This window comes from Cetorhinus maximus, chromosome 9 (genome assembly GCF_964194155.1).
Source record: "Cetorhinus maximus chromosome 9, sCetMax3.hap1.1, whole genome shotgun sequence".
NCBI lineage: Eukaryota > Metazoa > Chordata > Chondrichthyes > Lamniformes > Cetorhinidae > Cetorhinus > Cetorhinus maximus.
In genome coordinates this window covers 119,382,590-119,405,848 of record NC_135887.1, presented here as the reverse complement: position 1 = coordinate 119,405,848, position 23,259 = coordinate 119,382,590, and the positions used below count along the sequence as shown (strand labels likewise).

Here is a 23,259-nt window from a genome sequence, read left to right as displayed (position 1 = left end):
CGGGTGAGGGGGGGTTGTCAGGTTGCAATGGCGCTGCAGGTAAAGAGTGGATAAATCAATGCTCCTCTGTCATTTCAGGAGAAGAGAAACCATAACACCAACAAAAGAACTAAGACAGGCAGAGGGCCCCCCAAACCTCCTCATTCTGACAAGGTACGAAGCGGATACCTTGGAACTGGAGTGCCACCATACACCTCGGTCAGCAGGTCGTAGAAAACCAGGGGTCTCTGACGAAGGTAAGGGTGTAGTGTACAGAGGTGAGAGAGACCTATGGTCCACTCTATCACCGCCCTTGTGGAGGCATGACTCCTATTATAATGCTGCTCTGCCTCTGTTCTTGGGTGGTGGAGAGGCATCACATGCCACCTTTTCAATGGATAGCCCTTGTCACCCAGCAGTCATCCATCCAGTCAAGCTGGAGCACTGAACAGCCTTGGCACTTGGGAATGTCTGAGGATGTATGCGCCATAGGAGCTGCCAGGGTAGCTTGCACAGACTTGCAGAATCTTGTGATCACACACTATATGGGCGTTCATCAAGTGGAAACCATTCTTGTTGCTAAGGGCACTTGGCTGACACACTGGCGCCTTGCTGGATACATGTGTATAGTCGATTGCACCCTGGATGCAGGGGAACCCAGCAATCACTGCAAACCCTCTGGCTCGCTCAGCCTGGCTGGTCTCATCTGGACAGAATGAATAAATGCCATTTCCTACCTAAACAGAGCTTCTATCACCAGCTTGACGCAACTGTGGACAGCTGATTGGGACACTCCACAAAGATCCCCCACTAACCCTTGGAACTACTGTAGCCTTCACAGCCACTGGCATGGGGTGTCCACCCACACAGTTGGAGGTGATCTCAGGCCCAATCATCTGACAAATGGAGTTCACAGTCTCCCTGGAGAGATGGAGCCTCCTTTGGCACTGCACCTCGGACTTGTTGAGGTCCGCTGCCTGTAAACCCTGGCAGCAGGATAGTGGGGTCTTCTGCAGCCCCTTCCGCCTTGGGCTACCTGCTGGCCCTGCACCCCTTCTCCCACAGGTCACTCCCCTGGAAGCTGGCCTTCTCTCCCTTCTGCCACTCTCTTCCTCCGCAGAGGAGATGCCAGCAACAGAGAGCACAATCCCCATTACCAGGGTTACAGAAGGCTATCTAGTGCCTAGAAGTGCCCACACAGTCAAAATCCTCCAGGGGCCTTGGAGACAGCAATGAGTCCTGAAATGAAGCCTAGAAATGCAAAGACTGAAGCTCAGAACAGAGATGAAGCTGTTAAGTTCAAATAAGCAACCAGTGGCAAGCCACCTCCTAATCTTCTCATTACTCACAATGGCAATGCTGCTGGCCCTTTGTATCGCGCCCTTGGATGAGGTTTCACTAAAAGTGGGCTGCCCGCCTGTCCATTTTGCCCTTGCAACGAATGTGAAATTGCACAGGCAACGTAAAATTGGAATCAATTGCCTTTATAATGGCCTTAAGTGGCCCTTTAATTGTTGGCATGAGCAGCTCTCCCATGCGCGCCCTCACTCCGACCTGAAGATTGCTCATGTGCTGGATGACATCGGGATGCTCGGCCAATGTCATTTGCTCTATTTCACGTCCATTTGGGTCAGGCGCACGCCTGCCCGTGTGACGTAAAATTCTGGCCACAGTCAGTCAGTCACTCCCCACCCCCGCCACACACAGTCAGTCAGTCAGCCTCGCCCTCTTTGGGCCCTACGCGGCTTCGCCCTCCCCGGGCCTTGGCTCCCACAGCTTGGTAGCCCTCAGCACACTCACCATGATCGTGTTCGATACTTCTCCAATCAGAGACTGCTTCTCGTCTTCATTTTTTTATTCATTCATGGGATGTGGGCGTCGCTGGCTAGGCCAGCATTATTGCCCATCCCTAATTGCCGCTTTGTTCAAAAAGGCATTTTAGAGTCAACCACATTGCCAGACTAGGTAAGGAGAGCAGATTTCCTTCCCTAAAGGGCATTAGTTTGGGTTTTAACAACAATTGACAATGGTTTCATGGTCATCATTAGACTTTTAATTCCAGGTTAGTTTTTTTATATTGAATTCGAACCCAGGTCCCCAGAGCATTACCCTATGTCTCTGGATTACTAGTCCAGTGACAATACCACTATGCCATCGCCTCCCCATGCTGCAGATAGGTTCACTAGTGAATGTGGGAGAGATGTGGCCTGTGATTGGAGGGTTGGATTCTTGGATTCAACATTTGGAGTAAAATTATATGCATTTTATGAAGGAATTTACATTTTTTTTTTAAAACACATAGTGCACAAAAGGACTGAAGTGCCTTGTTTCCTTTTCATGAGATAGCTAATTATTGTGCTAGGGTGTCAGCAATGTGATTACACTCTGATGTTCTTCAAAGTCATATAATACCTCCCCTTGGAGAGACCAACATTTGTGCCATCATGAATCCATAATCGACACACAAAGGAGTAGAGTCCATGTTGAATTTAAGACTGCATTGACAGTGAAATGGAGATCCAACTATTGAACAGGCAATGGAAAAGAGGTGAGAAGAATGGCACTAACCTCTGGGAAGAGTCTGTTGGTGTGATCCCATTTCAGCAATTTAACATATGCATGGTTTAACACTGAGGTAGGGCACAATGTAGAAATGTCTTTGGCATCAGCTGCAGCTCCACCATGCACAGAAATATCTGTGTCAGAGCTCAGGAGTTCACTAGCTGCCTCTTGTAACCATTCTGTTGTGATGTCTAATGAACCTGATAAAAAGAAAATCAAAACATTAGAAAAATAGAATAAAAATATTTCCTGTATTGAGAGATCTGCAGGCTAAGCACAATTTTTCCCAATTTCACACTATTGCAAGTCTCTGCAGTAGTCTTTTCCAGCCTCCAGCATGTAAATATCTTCTTATTCTCGATTCTCTTCCCGAGCCTAGAGACGCATGAGGCGGATGAAGCACGTGCTTATGTATGTTTTCCATAGCTTGTTTTTCTTGGAATAGATTGCTAGCCTGTCACCAGAAGCTACAGCTTGAAGGACACCACTCCACACCAAGTATGGCTGACCAGAAGAGTCTCCCGTTCTTACCGCCTGCCATATGCATATTGGAAGGATTTACAGATTGATAATTAACCTGTTTGGTCATGTTATGAATCCATTGCCATCAAGTCCTGGAATGGGACTCAAACTCAAAGCTGCTGGTTCAGAAGCAGGGGCATTACTCACTGCACTACAAGGCCTCGTAAATATCTACCAAGGTACTTAAAGGTTTTTTATCTGTTAAGGGGAGGGGAAGCAGAGAGAGAGAAGGTCGATGATAGTGGGTTAAGAGATTCACATCTATAATCTTAATCTCATAGTAAGTCTCAAAAATAGATTATCTTGTTATTATCACATTGTTGTTTATGAGAACTTGCTGTGCAAAATTTGGCTGCTGTGTTTCCTACATTACAACAGTGACAACATTTCCAAGGTGCTTCATTGGCTGTAAAACACTTCTGAACATCCTGAAGTCACACAAGGTATTATGTAAATGCAAGTTCTTCCTTCCTAAATCAGAAGCTGCACTTTTTTATATGATCAGAAACACCATATCCTGTAAAGTTCAAGGTAACAAAATCTAAATTCTGTTAAGCAAATAATGGTGAGTCCAAACAAATGTCAATTAAGAGACTGTAGCATATCCATGGATGTGCTATAGTGCATTGTTTTTCTTTTGAAGTGTGACACAGAAAGCCAAAAATAGGACACACAAAGACTTCATCACAATAATCCATCCTTCTTTTTCAGATTCTGAATGAATATCTGGTATTACCCTGCGAGTCATCTGATTACCAGTGCTAACCATGTGGGCAGCTGGCTCGGAGAAATTCCAAGCAACATGAAATGAGCTGAAGAAAGGGTAATAACTAAAATGATAAAGTACAGTATTAACCAACATCAATTCATCTCCCCATGTTCCCTAGTCAGTTTCTCCAACTATGTGATCAGTATTCATGAGTAATTATGTACTTTTTCTGAAAAGTGTAAAACTAATTGCTTTTTAACAGCTTAAAGGTCACCAGGTGCACTATGTAATATATCAGGGCTGTGAAAGAAGACTCTTGACTCTTACCGTGTTGTTTGTCAAAGAATTCCTGGAAACTCTTTCGCTCATAATCAACAGACTGTTTCATTAAGTGTGGTCGAATGCTGCTAATAGCAAAATTCACCATGTCAAGCTTCATTAAATCCAGCACAGCAAAAATCTCTCTGCAAATAGAAAATACAAGTTTAAAACAAGTCATAATGTGTTTTACGGTCTGTGACTTTCACAGGTGGTCAGGGTTGTGGCTGCTTGGAGCACAAATATGGGCACAATGAAACCATGCCTTAGCTTTTGCAGTTTCACTGACACAAACAAAAAGGGCAAGACCACTATCATAATCCAGATGGCCATAAGCAACTATGCTTCATTTTTTTTTAAAGTTGATTTTGGACAAGAGTAAAATAATTTAAAAACAATTCTAAGTGCCGTTTTGAAAAGGATAAGATTGTAATGGATCACTCATTAACACTTGGATGATACCACAGGGGTTATATGTCTCCGAGGTCTGGTCTTTAACAATGCTTAGAAGCAAAGACCAATAGTTCAGTTTGGCAAGCACTTGAAGGTATTCTGGCACTGCTGGAAATGTATTCTTTTAACTTCTTTTATGCATCCTTTAACTTCTAAAAATTATAAAAAGCATTAGTCATTTAATTGATTAATTGGAAGATAAAGCATCAGAAATTTAATCCACAGTCGAGAGGTCAGAGCAGTTATTCTGTGATACCATATCATATCCAGTTGGTATAATCATGGATACACACTAAAGAGACACCTGACCTCTACTTAATTTGGTACAGTAAATTTAGACCAATAGACTACTTCAAAGAGGAAAGACATGCAGATATTGTTTCCATTGCTAAAAAAGCAAATTGTTAATTAAAAAGCTTTAGGTCTGAGCCCATTTTATTCACATGTTTGAAGTCTTCAGTAACAGAATGCAATCAATAAATCCAAACATGTTACACAACAACAATTTATAATAAAAAGCAAACATTCCTAAGCACTTCATAGGAGCAACTAAAAAGCAAAGTATGACATCGAGCCACATAAGGAGATACTAAATCAGATGACTAAAAGAGGTAGGTTGTAAATTTTAAAGCTTAATCTTGCCTGAACAATTCCACCACATCTGTGATATCCCTGATGATCTTGATATCATCATCTCTGATAGGGGCACAGAGTGTTCCCATCATCCCAATGATAAAGTCAGCCAGTTTTGGGATGTGCAATGCGCCATTCTCAGCCTCTTGCTTTATGAGTTCTAGATCCAGAACCTCATTGATTTGATTTCTTAACCTGGTATGACCAGGCAGCAAGAATGACAAGAGACTCTAGGAAGTAATATCGATGAAATTAGAAATGAGATGGATATATCAGCAAAATTAAGATTACGGCTTTAAACAGTTTCCAACGTGCATGTTACAAACTAATCTGAATAGTACTGAAAAGATGTTTAGTGATATTTATGGGGCTGCCTTGGTGACACTTCATTAACACCATTTTGAAAATTACTTATCCCATCTTTATCTCCCACTCCAGCTTTCTCTACATTACATCACCCAAGCGGCTTTATTTTACACAGGAGCAACTAGATTATTGGACTTTGTAGGCCATTTTAGCTGATGTAATCTGGCCTTTGCCTGTCCACATGCAGATTTTACTGGATAGAGTAACACTGCAAAACCTCAAGGTACTTATCCCCCTCCTACTACAGCAATTATGAAACCAACTGTTGTTTTATGTTCACCCGAGCTGAGACTGTCTGAATGCAGCGTGGTGAAATTGGGACTTTCCTTATCTCTATGGCTCAGCACAAAAGCAAGGTTCACTTATCCTCAGATCCATTTGGGGAAGCAGCATGCTCATTCAACAAAATTATGCTTCATAAATCATGTTATTCACAGTAATGTCCTCCACAATCAGACATATACAATATGCAAAAGAAAACTGAGGAATAGTCCAGTGTGTATTGCAAAGTCTTAAATCTTAATTTCACATTATTCCTGAAGCAGGCACAACCTTGGCAAAAAGTCTTAATGCATGAATGGATCTTCTTCATTCCATCAATATTGTAATAAAACACAGGTGAGAATGTAAACTGTTTAATTTGATTTTAAAATCGAAACAAAAAAAACTTTCAAAGATGCAAAATTCAAACTTCAAGATAAATGATGTGCTCACTAATAAAGTCCTAACACCTTTTCACTGAAAGGCTATTATGATAGGTAATTGTACAAACTTACAAGGCATAGAACAATAATGTTAAAGCTATTGGTTTAGGGTTGTGTGCAAATTGCCACTGTCATGCTCTGTTCCTCTTGGTCATTGAAGCTTTTCCTCCCTATTTTGGCAGAGAAAGCTGTGAAGGTAGGTATGGGGTGGGCCACACATGTGGGTTGGGCTGGTGGGCTAATAGAGAGAGTTTGGATTGCTTGTTATTTCCCCACTTCCAGGCGGTAAAATATTTTTAAAAGCATTTCCTAGTCAGAACTGATTCATACAGAACAGGAAGGGCCTATGCTCAATCATTACAGGTATGGTGCCGGCATTGGTTATGGTACCGGACAAGCAGCCAAATGGTCAACAGTTCAAATCTCACTGCGGCAAGTTGTGAAACTAAATTCAGTAAATTCAATATCAATTCAACATACATTCCTGGATCAAAATCCTGGAACCCCCTCCCCGACAACACACAAGATGTGCTGCAGCAGCTCAAGAAAGCGGCTCACCACCACCTTCTCAAGGGCAATTAGGGATGGGCAACAAATGCTGACTTTGCCAATAATGCTCATATCCCATTAAAGAACAAAAAGAATATATCTGGTGATTTAATATTGTGGGACAGCACCAGAATAAAATGACCATGAAAGCTGCTGGATGGTCATAAAAACCCAACTGGGTGCAGTAATCGTTTTGAAGAAAGCCTGCAGTACCAATCCAACACTACATCCCACTGCCACCTCTTCAGGAAAACAAAGGTGGGTAAATCAACAAAGGCGGAGTGGTGCTTGCTGTACTAAATATTATTCCCAAAAATTAGATAAACGATCCTGAAATAAGATCTTACCTCTTTAATCTCACCTAGAAGCTTGATAGCATGATCATAAACTGGTGGATCTTCATTTAGCTGTGCTCGCAAACTATCCCAGAAAGCCTTCTTCATAATGTCTTCTAGTGTCTTCTCAAAACTGTTGAGAAATTATTGAAATTGTAGATTTGTTACGCAATACGTCTCAACCTGAATATACACTGTATAATAAGTATTGTTAGGTAGCTTACTCATATTTAGATGGCGTTATTCTGTGAATTAAAGGATAGATTAGCCAAGTCAACTAAGAAAGTTAGCAATATGTCTGATCCTTTAACAATAACTGCACAAAAAAATCTTCCTTTCTGATGCCTGGGCTTCACATGCAATATGAGGGTGTTTTGCAAAGGCCGACCTTTTCCACAAATAAAGCTAATAAATGGCCCACCTCTAATGTAGGCAGATTAGACATGGATTTCCCTAGGCTATTTTGGATATGAAAAATGCTCATTGATACTGTGGTGAAACCAGGTACAAGTGTGAACCCACATCAATTATGTATTTGAGTATTTATACATTATCTGTCCATTACAGACTGCCAATATTTTTACAAAAATTTATAGCAAACCAATAGGTGGGCAAACTGTTACACACAAAGGAAAATGTAACTCTAGGAGTTGTAGGCTGTGGGCAGAGTTTAATGCAGGCTGTTGGAGTGGGAATTGGAGGGAGGTGGGGGAGCCGTAGAATCATGCAGGTAGCTGCATATCAGAGGCCTGATGCCAGGAACTCTGGGTTGCATTATGCAGGTGGCGGAGGGGCAGTGAGGTGGCAATGCCACAGAAAGGCGGGGGAAAGGTAATTGAGCTTATTAAAAAGGTAATTAGAATAAATTTGTATACCTCTGACTGGAATTAAATGGAACCTTCCAAATTAAATATGTGGCGCACGGGGATTGCAGGCCATCAGATTCCCAACCTTTCAAAGGTGGTGGTATGTAGGCAACGTATCGGACTCTGAGGGGAAGGTCAGCCACTGTGGAGCTGTCTTTCATTAGAGCGAGTGCTTTCATTGAAAGGGAAAAGGAGGCCAGCAAAATTGCAAAGGAGACAGCCAGCTCAAAAGAGTTGAGGGACAAAGCTTCAAAGGAGAGGGGTAGCTCAGGGGAGCTGAGGGGCAGAGGAGCAAAGGAGAGGGGCAGCTCAGAGAGGCAACGGTAGGAGATTCCTTCCAAGGGAGTAGCCAGTAAAAGAGGAGTGGTCAAGACGTGGGACTCATCCACTCAGTCTTCCCAGATCCACAAGGTAGAGGAGGAGCACAGATGATAGTGCAGCAGGCTCCTGAGTCACCAATACTGGTGCAGCAGCAGCAGGTGGTGCAGGCCATGGCTGGACAGGTCACAGAAGGACACCATAGGGAATGGCAGCAGGCGATAGGTTGGAGACAGGTCGTGCTGCACGCCAGTGTGTTCAGGAGCTGCATGAACTATCTCCAGGTGTCGGAGCACCAGTGACAGAAAATACTGCAGCTGTCAAGTGAGTCCATCACTGACCCGTTCACGATGCTGCAACAAATGAGACTGGGTGAGCACTGAATGCCAGTGACACTGAAAATCACCACATTGTTCAATTTCTATGCTTCCAACTCCTTCCAGGGATCCACCAGTAGAAATGCAGGATATCCCAGGCAGCAACATGCCGCGCATTAGAAAGGTGACCAATGTCCTGTTTAAGAGGGATGGAGAGTTTGTGCGATACTACACTGACCCTAATAGCCAGACTGACAGGTCTGTTGGCTTCAGGCCCAATGCAGACTTTCCACATGCGTAGGGAGTAATAGATCGCACACATCTGGCCATTAAAGCTCCATAGGACCAGCCTGCAGCCTTCATAAACAGGAAGGGCTTCTAGTTAATGAAGGTCCAACTGGTATGTGATGACAAAAACACATCCTGCACGTAAATGTCCACTTCCCGGGGAGCATTCACAACACATAGATGCTTTTGGCATTCCCAGCTGCAACAGTTATTTGAGTCTCTCGCAGGCCTCCACACTTGGATCCTCAGTGACAAGGGTTACCATCTCAAGGCAAGACCACTGATGTTAGTGAGAAACAGTACAGTGCCTGCCACGGGACCCTCCAGGCCACAATCGAGCAAACAATCGGCCTACTCAACATGTGATTCCATTGCCTGGACCATTCCAAAGGAGATCTGTGACTCAGTGAGGGTGTCCAGAATTATAATCATCTGCTTGCTCTTCACAACCTAGTGCAGCAAAGAATGACAACCTGATTCACAGCAGCCTCCATCAGGCATGAGGTCCATGAGCTGGCTGCTGCATATCACCAACAGGCCACATGGCCCCCAAAATTAATTACCAAGGTCCAAAATGTGCCCCATCCATAGAGATGGCCAGGCTCAGCCTTCATCCCTACAAATAGATAGGTGAGGGTCCAAGGGCTCACAGTCAGAAGCCATCAGTCACTGAATAAAGGATGCAGGAATAAATGCACCTACAAAATTTTATGAAAAACAAAGACCAATAAGTAAGAACAAAACTTTAAACACCTGTGCCTCCCTGGTGTGTCTGTGTGATCAATGAGATGCGACCCCAGCATCTGTAACTGAGGTGGAGGCAGGCTGCTGATCGCAATACCCCACGGCCCGAGATTACCTTGGCAGCTGTCCTCTGGGTACCTGAGGTCTAGAGGGCCCCGGCACTCTGAAGTGCTCTTCCACAAGTGCAGCTGCCTCCTCTATGACCACAACTACTGAAGACGGTCAGGTCACTGGCAGAGGAGATGAGGAGTGTTTTGCACCCTTGGCACACTTTGAGAGGAGCTCCCAGATATGGCAGGCTGCTGCTCCTCCTCCCTCTTGGTTTGCAATGGCACTGCCATGTCTACCGGAGATGGATGGGCTTCTGGAGGGAACTCCAGGCACCTTGTCCTCCTCTTGCCTGGCCACTACTGCGTAAATCTCATGGACAAAGTAATGGTATGCAGGTCTGCACGCATACCCAGCGGCCATTAGATCTGCTGGATCTGGTTCTCCATGGGGGTCACTAACCTCTTCATGGGGGAAGGCATGAGCTCACACACCTGAGACATGGCAGCAATCATGGCCTGGATGGACTCCTCAATTGCCCTTGCATAGCCTCTGGCACCTCCACCAGATGACAACCAAAGTTGTCTTTCGCTACAACTCCAGCAGGTTCGATGTGGCTGACTCCACAGGCCCATCATCAGCCAGGGGCTCAGCATGCCGCCCTGCTCTCCAGCCAGGTCCTCAGTGGGTGTCAGGGTTCATATGTCTGACATACGTCCATCGATCTTCACCCTCTCTTTCACACTGTGGACCGTATTCCCCTGCAGGTAGAAAGGAAAAGCGAGTCTCCACAAAATGATCAACTGCTCTCCAACTTGATTGGCTTCCTTCAGGCTCACAATGGGGGATCCCAGTGTCTCGTTCCCACATCCGCTTCAATGATACTTGGAGGACGCTGGCCCCAAGAGGCTGGTCATCCACATGCAGCCATTCCTCATGAGGCTGCTGCTGCTGGGGCATACTATTCTTTCGTCCTCCTGGCTGATCCTGTCCCATGTTGGGACCCATAATGTTTTGACCACCGGACAGGTACAGCACGCTTGTCATTCACTCAAACTCACTTTGCAGAGTGGAGGAGTTCATTCATCCCTTGGGTCCAAGTGCTAAACTCCATGGCTGCTGACCTTCGCTACTATCCATGTCCTGGCTTCCTTGGTCAGGTGGGAGGGTCTCTTTTTGCCATCTGTTGGAAACAGCACCTCCCACCATTCCAATGTAGCCTAGAGGAGAACATGAAGAAAGGCCTTGCTGAAACATGGGGCCACCCTTTGCTCTGTGGCAGTTCTAGTGACAGCCTACTTCATAGACTGAGCACTGCAGACACTGGAGATGATGGTTGTTGGTCTGGGCGATGAGAGATCTATGGCTTGCAGATAAAAGCTACTGGCCTGTGTTAGAAAATGGGTCCTCACAGCAGCAGGCACAATGATGAGAAAGCTTTGAGACATTGCAGGCAGGTCTGGCTGCTATTTAAAAATGGCACCAGCACCTATGCTCCCATCAGCTGCTGCCTGGATCAGTGCCTTCCTGCCATGTCCAACAATGGATTCAGTGGGCCCCTACCTTGTTAATTGGTCAGCTGGTTCTGCTTCAAAAGGCAATGCAGCTACTTCTGGATGCATCACTGGAACCCTCACCGCTGACATTAAATTCCACTGTGTATTTGAAGCATTCAAGCTACCACCTATAGACCAGATCCAGAATGCAAGTTCCAGTTACCCACTCCTGCAAATCCCTAATACCTGATGCAGCATCTTCTATTAGTGTCCTTGTGAATTAAAGCATTAAAGCCCATGTTCTTGGCTACTTGCTTTGAACTTCCTCGGACTGGAAATCAACAAGTGCACCTACGTTATTGACAGAAAAGGGTTGCACCCTAATTTAGTGCATTTAAGAACTAAAAAGTGCATGGTAAACCTACCACTGACAGACAAGCATCAAGGACAGAGCAAGCCAGGTGGCATAAAAGAGACAACCTACAGGAAGATCAGCAGAGATAAGGGGCTCAGGGGTATTTAAGGGACAGTAGGAAGCAAAAAGATGCAGAAAGTGGAGAGCATTATCGGAACAGAAGTACGTACAAGCAGAGATAAAGGGCACGAAGGAAAAGGTGACAAAAAGACCAGCAGGTCTTTTGCATTACTTTAATTGGCATCAGAAAAATATGTTTTGTTTTTTTTTTAAATTGTATACACCAAGGAATATGCAAAACATTTTCTATTCCAACATGAAGACCCCAAGGGGATTTGGTGAGGGCTGGAGTTGTAATTTTGGTCAGCAAGCCCAGAATTCCTGGGTTCCTGGAACCTCAAAACACGTGTATTTTTTTTTACAGCAAGTTCCTCACTCAGAGGTCAGCCTGATTGATGGATTTAGCTTCTAGTCACACAGGCTGCAACTCCAGGTAAGGAGCCTGGAGCTGCTAGAGGGAACATGGGGAGAATTCCCAATTTCTAGGGTGTGTTTGATCCCTGACCTAGGGGAGGCCTGCTCATCCTGGCATATAAGCAATCCTGCAAAGGCACTTATCTTCTTTCCTCACCACCCCGAGCTGCCAGATTTCCCAAGGACTAGGAAATCCAGCTAGCCAGGGTTAAACTGTAAAACAGGTTCAATGTGAGGCAGCTAGCCTCATTATAACATTTAAATGGCTAATTAACCCTGGAAGGGGTTGGCTGCTCATCCCTTGTTCCGCCTCCATTAAACATGGAATTGGGTAGCTTAGGGTCCAGTCTGAAATTTTTAACATTTTATCATCTCACCCGACGACAACCCAGTTGTTTTTGAGAGTTAAAATTAACCCCCAAAGTGTTTTGTGAGACCAATGTTTTAAACAGTAATTCATTCATTTTGAGCAACAAGGAGAGAGGTTCAGATTACCTTAACTGCATGTAGTTTTAAATGTCGAGATCAATAATCAGATTACAAAATTCAGAACGAAGAGCCAGAAAATCACAAGGCTGGGTCTATCTAATAATTAACTGATATATTTACACAGTCTCTATGGATTACAAGGGTTAAAAAAATAAATACTTTAGGGGACACTTTACTCTGCTCAAAGAACCTACCTGCTCGCTGGTAGATCGCGCTGTTTGATTATGAAACTTTCATCAACCACTATCTCATGGGCTAGAGCCATATTACAGACTCCTTTCTCTGCCTCAATTAGCTCTTCCACAGAAACCAGGTTGGGAGAAACAGCTAGAAGCACAAAAAGAGTCACAATTATAGAAACATAGAAACAAAGAAACTTGAAGCACGAGTAGGCCATTCGGCCCTTCAAGCCTGCTCCGCCATTCAATATGATCATGGCTGATCCTCTATCTCAACGCCATATTCCCGCTTTCTTTCCATACCCCTTGATGTCCCTAATATCCAAAAAATTATCAATTTATTTCTTGAATATTCTCAGTGACCTGGCCTCCACAGCCTTCTGTGGTAGAGAATTCCACAGGTTGACCACCCTCTGAGTGAAGAAATTTTTCCTCATCTCAGTCATAAATGGCCTGCCCTGTACCCTGAGACTGTGGCTCTGTTCACTCTATTTTGCTCACAAAACAAGGTCATACATCCCTTATCATTTGAAAAAAATTGCAGGAGGTTGACCTATTACATAGTCACCATTAAAATCACTCTTGGATAGTGGAAGCAATTCAAGAGGTATAAAGTCTAACACGTGACACACAAATCAGCTAGCTGAAACAAGAACTTAGGTAAGTGAATTTAGGAAATAAAGTGTCAAGAACTCAGCATCCAATCTCCTCTCTTTAAACATCAATTTAAATCATAACTACACAGGGCACCTTGCGTTTAGCAAAATTTTATTCCAGTTAGCCTATCTTTATTTATAAAACATATCATTTTAATATTATATGCATTCTATTTTTAAAATGATTCTGTTCAAATCATTCTTGTATTCAATTTATAACCTGAGGCTTTACAATAAAAAGAAAGACTTGCATTTATGTGGTATCTTTAAAGCCAATGAAGTACTTTTGAAGTGTAGTCACCATTGTAATGTAGGAACACAGCAACCAATTTGAGTGCAGCACACTCCTACAAACAGCAATGTGATAATGATCAGATAATCTGTTTTTTTATATATGATCTTGATTGTGGGAGAAATATTGGCCAAGACATCAGGGATGACTCCTCTGCTCTTCTTCAAAATTGTGCCATGCATCCACTCGAGAGGACAGGCACGACCTTGGTTTAATATCTCATGCTGAAGACAACACCACCGATAGCCCCACAATTCATTACAGCACTGGAGTGTCAGCCTACGTTTTTGTGCTCAGGTCCTGGAGTGGGACTAGAACCCAGAACCTACTGACTTAAAAGCTGACGCACACATTTATGGAACAATCATGCTCAAAAATTTGGAGGGCATTTGACTTTATATAATCCAATAAAAATCAGATAAAATTGCTCCACTGTCAACATTTTGCTATTCCAATGGCATTCCTCATTGTGGTAACAGTTACCAACAACCAATGGCAACTAGGAAGGCTTTCAGTTATATTGTTCCCACAGACTATTGCAAGTTGATTAAAGTAGAATTACTCTATTGGTGGCTCAGAACCAGGAACTTGATGCCATGAATGATCAAATTTATCCAATGCTGACCTAAGTGCCAACTTTCCTCCCCTTGACATGTCTGAATTGATCTGAAGAACACATTTCCAGGTTAGCATTTACAGCCACTTCCAGATGTGCTCATAATCTGCAGCAGCACAGCAGTTCAAAGATGAGGGTAAAACTGAAACATCTTACCTTTCATGGAAATCTGTTAAGTAGCAAGTCCAATGCTAGTTGCTACAAGGGATCCCTGTTGCTTCACTGTGAATTTTGAGTATTGTACAGATTGTAAGCAGAAGGGGGTGGAATACTTAAATGAACTATCCTCTGTGTCCTTTCCCTCTCCTTTAACTTATAAATATAATACTAGACTTGATCACACCAAAATACATGAATACAAACTTACATGGAAGGGTGTTTCCACTGTGGGGGATTTCAGTACTTTGTCTCAGTCGACTTTGTTGATTCTCAGTTTCAGAGGCATCCTGCCTGTTGTGACACGTACTCTCAGGGTTTTCCTCTTCACCATCTGTACATGGTTTACCCGGCTCCAGGGGCATGTTTGATGTGCTTCACGTGTACCCTGTGCTGCTTTCTATCCTGGAATCTGTAAATGACAGTGGTGATGAGCATTACTCTTGCTTTAGATTGGGGTTCTGCAAAAATGTTATTCTCCTCTCAGGAACAAGATTTCTGTTTAGACATCAATAAAACATCAAATTAAAAAGGGCAGCCACTTCATTAATAGAATCAATAAACTGTTTCAGCGATCGATTGACTCACATCACAAAAATTTAGTTTCCTCGAGGCCCACTAATATTATGCAAAATATCCATAATGGGTTCAAAACCTTCTCAATGGATTGTGTACTGTGTATATTAACCAGATTGATACCAAGTTTTAAAGGGTTAAATTGTGAGGACAAGTTGTATTTCCTTGAATAAAAGCAAAATACTGCGGATGCTGGAAATCTGAAATAAAAACACAAAATGCTGGAAAAACTCAGCAGGTCTGGCAGCATCTGTGGAGAGAGCAATTCACTTGCACCTCATTCAAGTTGGTCTACTGTATTCGCTGCTCACAATGCGGTCTCCTCTACATTGGGTAGACTAAATGTAGACTGGGTGATCACTTTGCGAACACCTTCGCTCAGTCCGCAAGCATGACCCTGACCTTCCAGTCACTTGCTATTTCAATTCATCATCTTGCTCTCATGCCCACATTTCTGTCCTTGGCCTGCTCCAATATTCCAGTGAAGCCCAATGCAAACTGGAAGAACAGTACCTCATCTTCTGTTTAGGCACTTTACAGCCTTCTGGACTGTACATCGAGTTCAACAACTTCTGACCATGAACTCTGTCCTCCATTTTGATCTTTTAAAATATTTTTCACAACCCCCTCCCCTTAAAGGGCCATCTGTAACTTGTTCTTATGTTTTGCTTTCACAGAGTGCTGACCCTTCTTCTGCTAATAACATATTTTGCTGTCTTACCTTTATGCCATTATTAACACCTTTAGTCTTTAACACTACCATTAACACTCCCTTTGTCTTGTGTCCATGATATCTTTGTCAATCTCCCCGAGCTCCTCCCATCCCTAACCTTCTGTTTTGCTCCACCTACTCCATGCGCCCCCCTTCAACAGTATAAAATCCTTCACATTTCTACTTCTCTTCAGCTCTGACTCAAAAGATTAACTCTGTTTCTCTCTCCACAGATGCTGCCAACCTTCTGAGTTTTTCCAGCATTTCCTGTTTTTATTTTGTGTTCACTTTAGTTAGGACAGTTGAGGGTGATTTAATGACAAAAGAGATTCAATAGGACAGATAAGGAGAAACTATTAGCTTTGATGGGGGAATTTGGGAATGGAATCTTAAAATTAGAGCTAGAACGTCTAAGAATGAAATAAGGAACCAATTTTTCACAAGACGTGTATGGAAATCTGGAACTCTCCCTGAAAAGTCTGTGAATTGATATTTTCAAAATTGAGATTGACAGATTATTCTTAGCATCAAGGAGCATCGACCAAAGGCATGTAAATAGAACTGAATGTCTAGTTCTACTTGTTCCATGGCCCAGCAAAAACCACTAAAAGGACCAAAAGTATACTTATATAACCACACAGCATCAGGGCCCCCACATAAATTTACAGTTCAAATTTACAATTAAATTGCAACACCTGTGATTTTACAAAACTGCCTCAAAACGTTTTTAAAATTTAAAATCACAGAATCACAGTATCGTTACAGCGCAGGAGGCGGCGATTTGGCCCATCGCGATCTGCATATGCTCTCCGATTGAGCAACTCGCCTAGTTCCATTTCCCCACCTTCTCCCCCTAGCCCTGAACATGCTTTCTTTTCAGATAACAGTCTAATTCCCTTTTGAATGCGTCAACTGGGCCTGCCTCCACCACACTCTCAGGCAGTGCATTCCAGACCCTAACAACTCGCCATGTGAAAAAGGTTTTCCTCATATCGCTTGTGCTTCTTTTATTAATTACTTTAAATCTGTGCCTTCTCGTTTTCTGGAACCATTCACATGAACCCTTTCTGCATTCTCTCTAATGTTTTCACGTCTTCTGTGCAGTGCCCAAACTGGACGCAATACTCTTCAAACCTGCTAAATTTAAGTGAATGCTTGACTTTTATAGTGAGGGCATGAAAATACAAAATTCTGCATCCAACAACAAATTGGAGAATGATTGCACTCTCCAAATAGAATGTAGGATTGGGGAGGTGGGGTGGGGAATCAGTGAAATGGAGAGAAAACAAGTCCTGAAAAATACAAGTGTAATGACCTTTGATCCAGAAGCCATGCAGTAAGGAAAATTTGTGCTCTCTTTAAAAGGCCTGTGAAATCTGTAATTGTTTCTAAGAATGTTTGAGAAGGAATTTGCACTGTAAAGGAATCAACTGTAATTCTCTTGGATAATGAAAAATACTGGTCCATGTGAATTGGCAATCGTGACCTGGAAGCAGGAAGTTCAGATGCAAAGCAGCTGTATGGCTGGCACACACAAGGAGAGAGCTACAAGCAGAAGAGCTGGAGGGCGAAGGCAATTAGCGCATAGATGCAGACACAAAGAGAAAGCAGACAGAATGAGGAATGTAGAGAATGCTTGTGAGAAGCAGCAAATCACTCAGGAGGAGGTCAGTTTTTCCATCTGACAGCTGGCTAAAACAGTCTAAAACCTGGAAAGCTGTGTGAATAGCTCAGAGATGCTAAAGAGCTGGCTGTTTTCCCAGAAGTGCCCAAACCATTATTAGTTGGACAGTTGAAAAGGAACTCTGGAAAGCATCAGGAATGTCATGACCCATAGGAGAGAGGGAATGTAGAAGTGTGCCTTGATGTTAATTGTATCCATGAAACCCGAAGGCGAAAATTGTCTGATAGGACTCCAGACCTACACCTTGTGTAAATAAAAGAACAGCATATTCTGGAGCTGTGTAGCTATATAGTGCCATATTTGCACAGGGAGTGATGCAAATGCTTGTGGTTGTGTAAGATGTTACCTTTGTTACCTTTTTTATTTGAAACATCATTTGCCTGTTAATTTTTTTTGCTCATGGAATGTGGGTGTCACTGGCTAGGCTAGTATTTATTGCCCATCCCTACTTGCCCTCGAAGTGCTGGTGGTGTGATGCCTTCTTGAAACACTGCAGTCCATGGCTTGTAGGAACACCCACTGGTCTGTTAGGAAGGGTGTTCCAGGATTTTGGCCGAGCGACAGTGAAGGAACAGCAATATAGTTCCAAGTCATGACGGTGTGCGACTTGGAAGGAACTTGCAGGTGGTGGCGTTCCCATACATCTACTGCCCTTGTCCTTCTAGGTTGTAGAGGTTGTGGATTTGGAAGATGCTGTCGAAGGACCCTTGGTGATTTGTTGCTGTGCATCTCGTAGGTGGACACACTGCTGCCACTGTATGTTGGTGGTTTAAGGAGGTGGATGGTGTGCCACTCAAGTGGGCAGCTTTGTCCTGGATGGTGTCAAGCTTCCTGGGTGTTGTTGGAGCTGCACTCATCCAGGCAAGTGGACAGTATTCCATCAAACTCCTGACTTGTGCCTTGTAGATAGTGGACTGGCTTTGGGAATCAGGAGTTAAGTTAGTCTCTGCAGTCTCTGACCTGCTCTTATAGCCACAGTATTATTTGGCTAGTCCAGTTCAGTTTCTGGTCAGTGGCAACCCCCAGGGTGTTGATAGTGGGGGATTCAGCAAAGGTAATGCCATTGAATGTCAAGGGGTTAGATTCTCTCTTGTTGAAGGTCACTTCCTCGCACTTGTGTGGTGCGAATATTACTTGCCACTTATCAGCCCAAACCTGAATATTGTTCACGTCTTGCTCCATATGCAAATGGACTGCTTCAGTATCTGAGGAGTCATGAATGGTGCTGAACATTACACAAACATCCTCATTTCTGGCCTTATGATGGAGGGAAGGTCATTGATGAAACAGCTGGAGATGGGTTGGGCCTAGGACACTACCCTGAGAACTCCTGCAGTGACATCCTGGAACTGAGATGAATGACCTCCAACAACCACAACCATCTTCCTTTGCGCTAGGTATGACTCCAACCAGTGGACAGTTTTCCCCCGATTCCCATTTACTTCAGTTTTGCTAGGGCTCCTTGGTGCCACATACTGTCAAATGCTGCCTTGATGTTAAGGGCAGTTACTCCCCCTTCACCTCTTGAGTTCAGCTGTTTTGTCCATATTTGGTCCAAGGCTGTAATGAGGTCAGGAGTTCAGTGGCCCTGGTGGAACCCAACCTGAGCATCAGTGAGCAGCTTATTGCTGAATAATTGCTGCTTGATAGCACTATTGACGATACTTTCCATCGCTTTTCCATCAATTCATGTTTAATTTATGTTAACACGAATTTGTGTTAAAGTAAAAGTTGCAAAAAGTTAAATCTCGTCGGTAATTTCTTCTTTGGTGGGTCATTTGTAAATTTGGCTATTTTGGTTTACAGTTCCCCAAAGGGGATCGTAATACCAGGCTCCAAGTAACATTTAAATACAAGTTGTTCTATAATACACTGCTCCTGACTTCAAGTATATTATCAAGGAAGTAAAAACAAGTTTCAAAGTGAAGGCTTTAATTTTTTGGACAAATCAGTGAGGTTAGCACTCTGTATCACCAATTAATCTTCATTGTTTACTGCCGAGGCACTACATATAAATTTAGCAATTCTGCATTTAATGTTAAATATTTTTTGATAAGTGTGAGATAGTCAACAAGGAAACCACTTTAGCTCCAAATTCTGGGCAACAATAATAAATGGGTTTAGCCATTTCTTTTGCCAAGCATTAAGTTCCTTGTTTCAAGTGTATACTTTTAAATGTTGCTATACTGCAGATAAATTTAACAGTTGACTATATATAATAGAAATATCTTCAAATAGTGCTCTGTTACATTGACTAAGGAGCTCCTCTTAAAGGTATTTATGAAGTATAATGCGGGAAAATGTAAGGTTATGCACTTTGGTAGGAAGAACAGAAAAACAAATTATTATTTAAATGGATTGATTCTATAGAATGCTGCAGTAGAGGGATCCGTGTGTCCTCGCACATGAAACACAAAAAGTTAGCATGTCGGTATAGCAAGGAATCAGGAAGGCAAATGGGATGTTATTACAAGGTGGATGGAGTATAAAAGGGAAGTCTTGCTATAACGAGCAGAGCATTGGTGAAACCACATCTAGAGTATTGTGTAGGTTTGGTCTCATGTTGATTCCTAGGATGAAGGGGTTGTCTTAAGAGAAAAGGTTAAGGAAGTGGGCCTATACTCAATGGAGTTCAGAAGAATTAAAGGTGATCTTATTGAAATCTGTAAGATTCTGAAGGGGTTTGACAGACGAGATGCTGAGAGGATGTTTCCCCTCATGGAGAAATCTAGAGCTAGGGGACATTGTCTTAAATGGGAGACCCTTTACTCTGAAACAAGGATAAGAAGGAATTTCTTCTATTTGATGGTAGTGAATCTTTGGAATTTTCTACCCCTGAGAGTCTGAGTCATTGAATATATTCAAGCATGAGATAGATTTGTGAACTATTGCAAAACCGAGGGTTATGGGGAACAGGCAAAAAGTGGAGTTGAAGCCAAGATCAGATTGGCCATGTTCTTACTGAATGGTGAAGCAGGCTTGAGGATGTATGGCCTACTCCTAACCCATTTTTTATGTTTTCTCTCTCCCTCCTTTCTTAAACAGCAGGGTTACATTTGCTACCTCCCCAATCCTTGGCTGTACAGCTTTTCAATTGGAGTTTTAGTCCTCAAGGGAAAGAGAATTATTCAGTATTTCTTTAAATGTTTGCTTTGCTTACCTATCATCACATCTTTTAATCTGATTTCTCATTCTGCCTCAGCCAATTTGTCCTTCAGATCACTATAATTTGCTTTTTTTTAAAAAAATCTCTCAAGTTTTGGGCTTAGCCATATATAACTCTCAAATTTAAAATGAAATTCAATCATGTTATGATCACTCTTCCACAGGGGGCCCTTTACTATCAGATTACTAATGAACTCTTATCATATTACACAATACTAGGTCTAAAATAATCAGTTTCTTAGTTTTCTCAAACAATGTATTGAGAAACCAACTGTTTCGAATGCATTCTTTCAACTTGTCCTCCAAGCTGCCTTGGCCAATTTGGTTTGTCCAGTCTGTTTGAAGATTATTGCATTGTTACATGTTCCTCTAATTTCCTGATTTATATTTTGTCCAACATTATGATTACTGTTTGGGGGCCTATAAAACATTCCCACCAGTGTTTTCCGCCCTTTGTTATTTCATGGTTCTACCCCAACTGATTCTACAACCTGATTTTTCTGGGCCATGATCCTTTCTCACATTTATCTTTATCTCCTCCTTTATTATCAGGGCTGCCCCACCTCCTTATCCATTTTTGCTTATCTCTTCATTAAGTCAAGTACCCTGGAATATTTCATTCACAACCCTGGTCATCCTGCAACCATGTCTCAGTAATGACTACTAGCTCAAACCCTTTTATCTTTATTTGTGCCATTAATTTATCTATCTTGTTAAGATTGCTGCACTCCCTCCTTTCTCACTAGACCAAGACAAGAGGAAATTTTGCTAAAGCACTAATGAAACACATAGGGTGATTAGTTCAGTTAAGGCAGGTGTTTTAAATCTCCCTTTGTCTGTTCAAACTCTTTCGAGTTATCAACAGTCACAGATTGCAACTCTTTCGAGTACAATCACAGTTCTTGGTTTCCGGGAGTGGGACATGAACCCACAACCCTCTGGTTCAAAGGCGATGCTGACACTGCTTCATCAGCAGTGTCTACTTTGGTTTTCTTGGATCATAACCAAGCAGGGTAAAGAAAACTCTTAGTTAATAGGGTCTCAATGGACAATTAGGAATTACATTGGTTTAAACACGTTCAAAATCAAATCAGCAATGCTATTCTCACTGTGGCAAATACACTCATAGGAGAGGGTTTCAACTAATCAAGAAACTTCTCACCTTGTATTTACAGACCTACCAATCTGTTCACAGCATCAGATTTCATTACAATCAAACCATTGCTAAAAACTCTGATTATTGAAAGCAGTATCTACACAGTTTTGGGCCTTCTTTCCTAAAATGTGGTTAACAATTCATGCCACAAGTCAAGTACTGCCAGATGCTCCTCGCCTGAGTAATCCCTCTTCATGTTCCCTTTCTCAAGGAGATGGCAGGGCCACTTGCAGTGCTCCTCAGCAACTAACCAAGGAAATAAGTAAATGTTTACAAAGCAAACTTCGGTCCAACAAAAACCCTTGGACACATCTGGGTTGAGCTGCTCCTCGAGCCAGAGTGATAGATAATTTTTATTGTTTTTTATAAATATGTATATTATAAATGGACACATTTAATAGTCACTCATTTATTTATACATATACACCTTATATATGTTAACATATATTAATATGCCTCTCATCTAATCATATATAACATAGATATGTATTGTTATAAAACTCATGTTTTATATCGAAAATGACTTTATTTACTGAATGAGTTGATACCACTGGATAAGTAAAAGGACTGAGTAACAGCATTTTAAATGACTTGAAACAGCAGGTTCTTAGAGAACCCTACAAATTACAAAGCCAGTAGATCACAGTCAGAGTCTAGAGATGGCCCACCAGAAACTATCAAGTATGAATGACCCATCTCCTGAGCCATTCGCAAAACATCCAGACATCACCTGTGTATTCAACTGGGTGTGGGAAAAGCCATTAGGCATAATCATCTTGCCAAAGGACCTGGTTGAGAAAGGAACTCCACCAGCCATAATCTAATCATTTCTAAACAATGGGCTTGGAATCAGCTTTCTCTGACCATATTTGGGTAACTGGTTTGTGAGAGACAATCATATACTGAAGAAACTGACCCTCTGTGTTTTAAGAAACTGCTTTTCTTCAGACCAGTCAGAAGAAGAGTGTGGGAAAGTGCAAGACCAGAAACAACATAATGAGTGAGCAGTCTATCTCTCTCCAGCCATCCTGCAAACTCATGCCCTGCCTGTTATTCAACCAGCCACACACCACAGGCAGTGTCTTAAACATCAACCCAACAGCTGCTGACACCAGAAGATAGAAATTGTCCGTCAACATCTTTAAATCATCTTGACGTGGAATCCGGAAAGATCATCGAGCTCAGTCTGAAACCATCCAAGCCGTCAAACTACAGGACCATATACAATTGACATTTTTGGAACTCTCAACCAAGTTAATCTACCTTCCCATTTTGTAACTTATTTGTGTGTGTGATTGTGAACTCTTGAATGCTTGTGAGAGAGAGTTGGAGCATTTTTATTATTTTATTTAGATTGTGTTTTATGTACAATAAATACTATATCCTCGTCTCTTAAAAAACTTCCAAGAAAACCTGTGTGTGTCTCTTTTACAGTCAAAGCACTTAAACCTCACTGAACTGGCAAGCAAATTCTTTACAAAA

General features: G+C 42.4%; 1 protein-coding gene across 6 annotated transcripts in view; it reads right to left on the bottom strand.

The window, feature by feature from the left end:
* The window catches only part of tcp11l1 (t-complex 11, testis-specific-like 1), a 74,799-nt gene that overhangs the window by 44,766 nt on the left and 6,774 nt on the right, over nt 1-23,259 (bottom strand). For all 6 annotated transcript variants that reach the window (XM_078549464.1, XM_078549465.1, XM_078549466.1 and 3 more), the window contains 6 exons: nt 14,696-14,896; nt 12,780-12,912; nt 7,143-7,263; nt 5,186-5,406; nt 4,100-4,236; nt 2,548-2,741 (listed from right to left, as the gene is read on the bottom strand). In XM_078549464.1, the coding sequence (XP_078405590.1) occupies nt 2,548-2,741; nt 4,100-4,236; nt 5,186-5,406; nt 7,143-7,263; nt 12,780-12,912; nt 14,696-14,849 (960 nt within the window). In that variant the 5' untranslated portion in view covers nt 14,850-14,896. The remainder of the gene's footprint in view (nt 1-2,547; nt 2,742-4,099; nt 4,237-5,185; nt 5,407-7,142; nt 7,264-12,779; nt 12,913-14,695; nt 14,897-23,259) is intronic.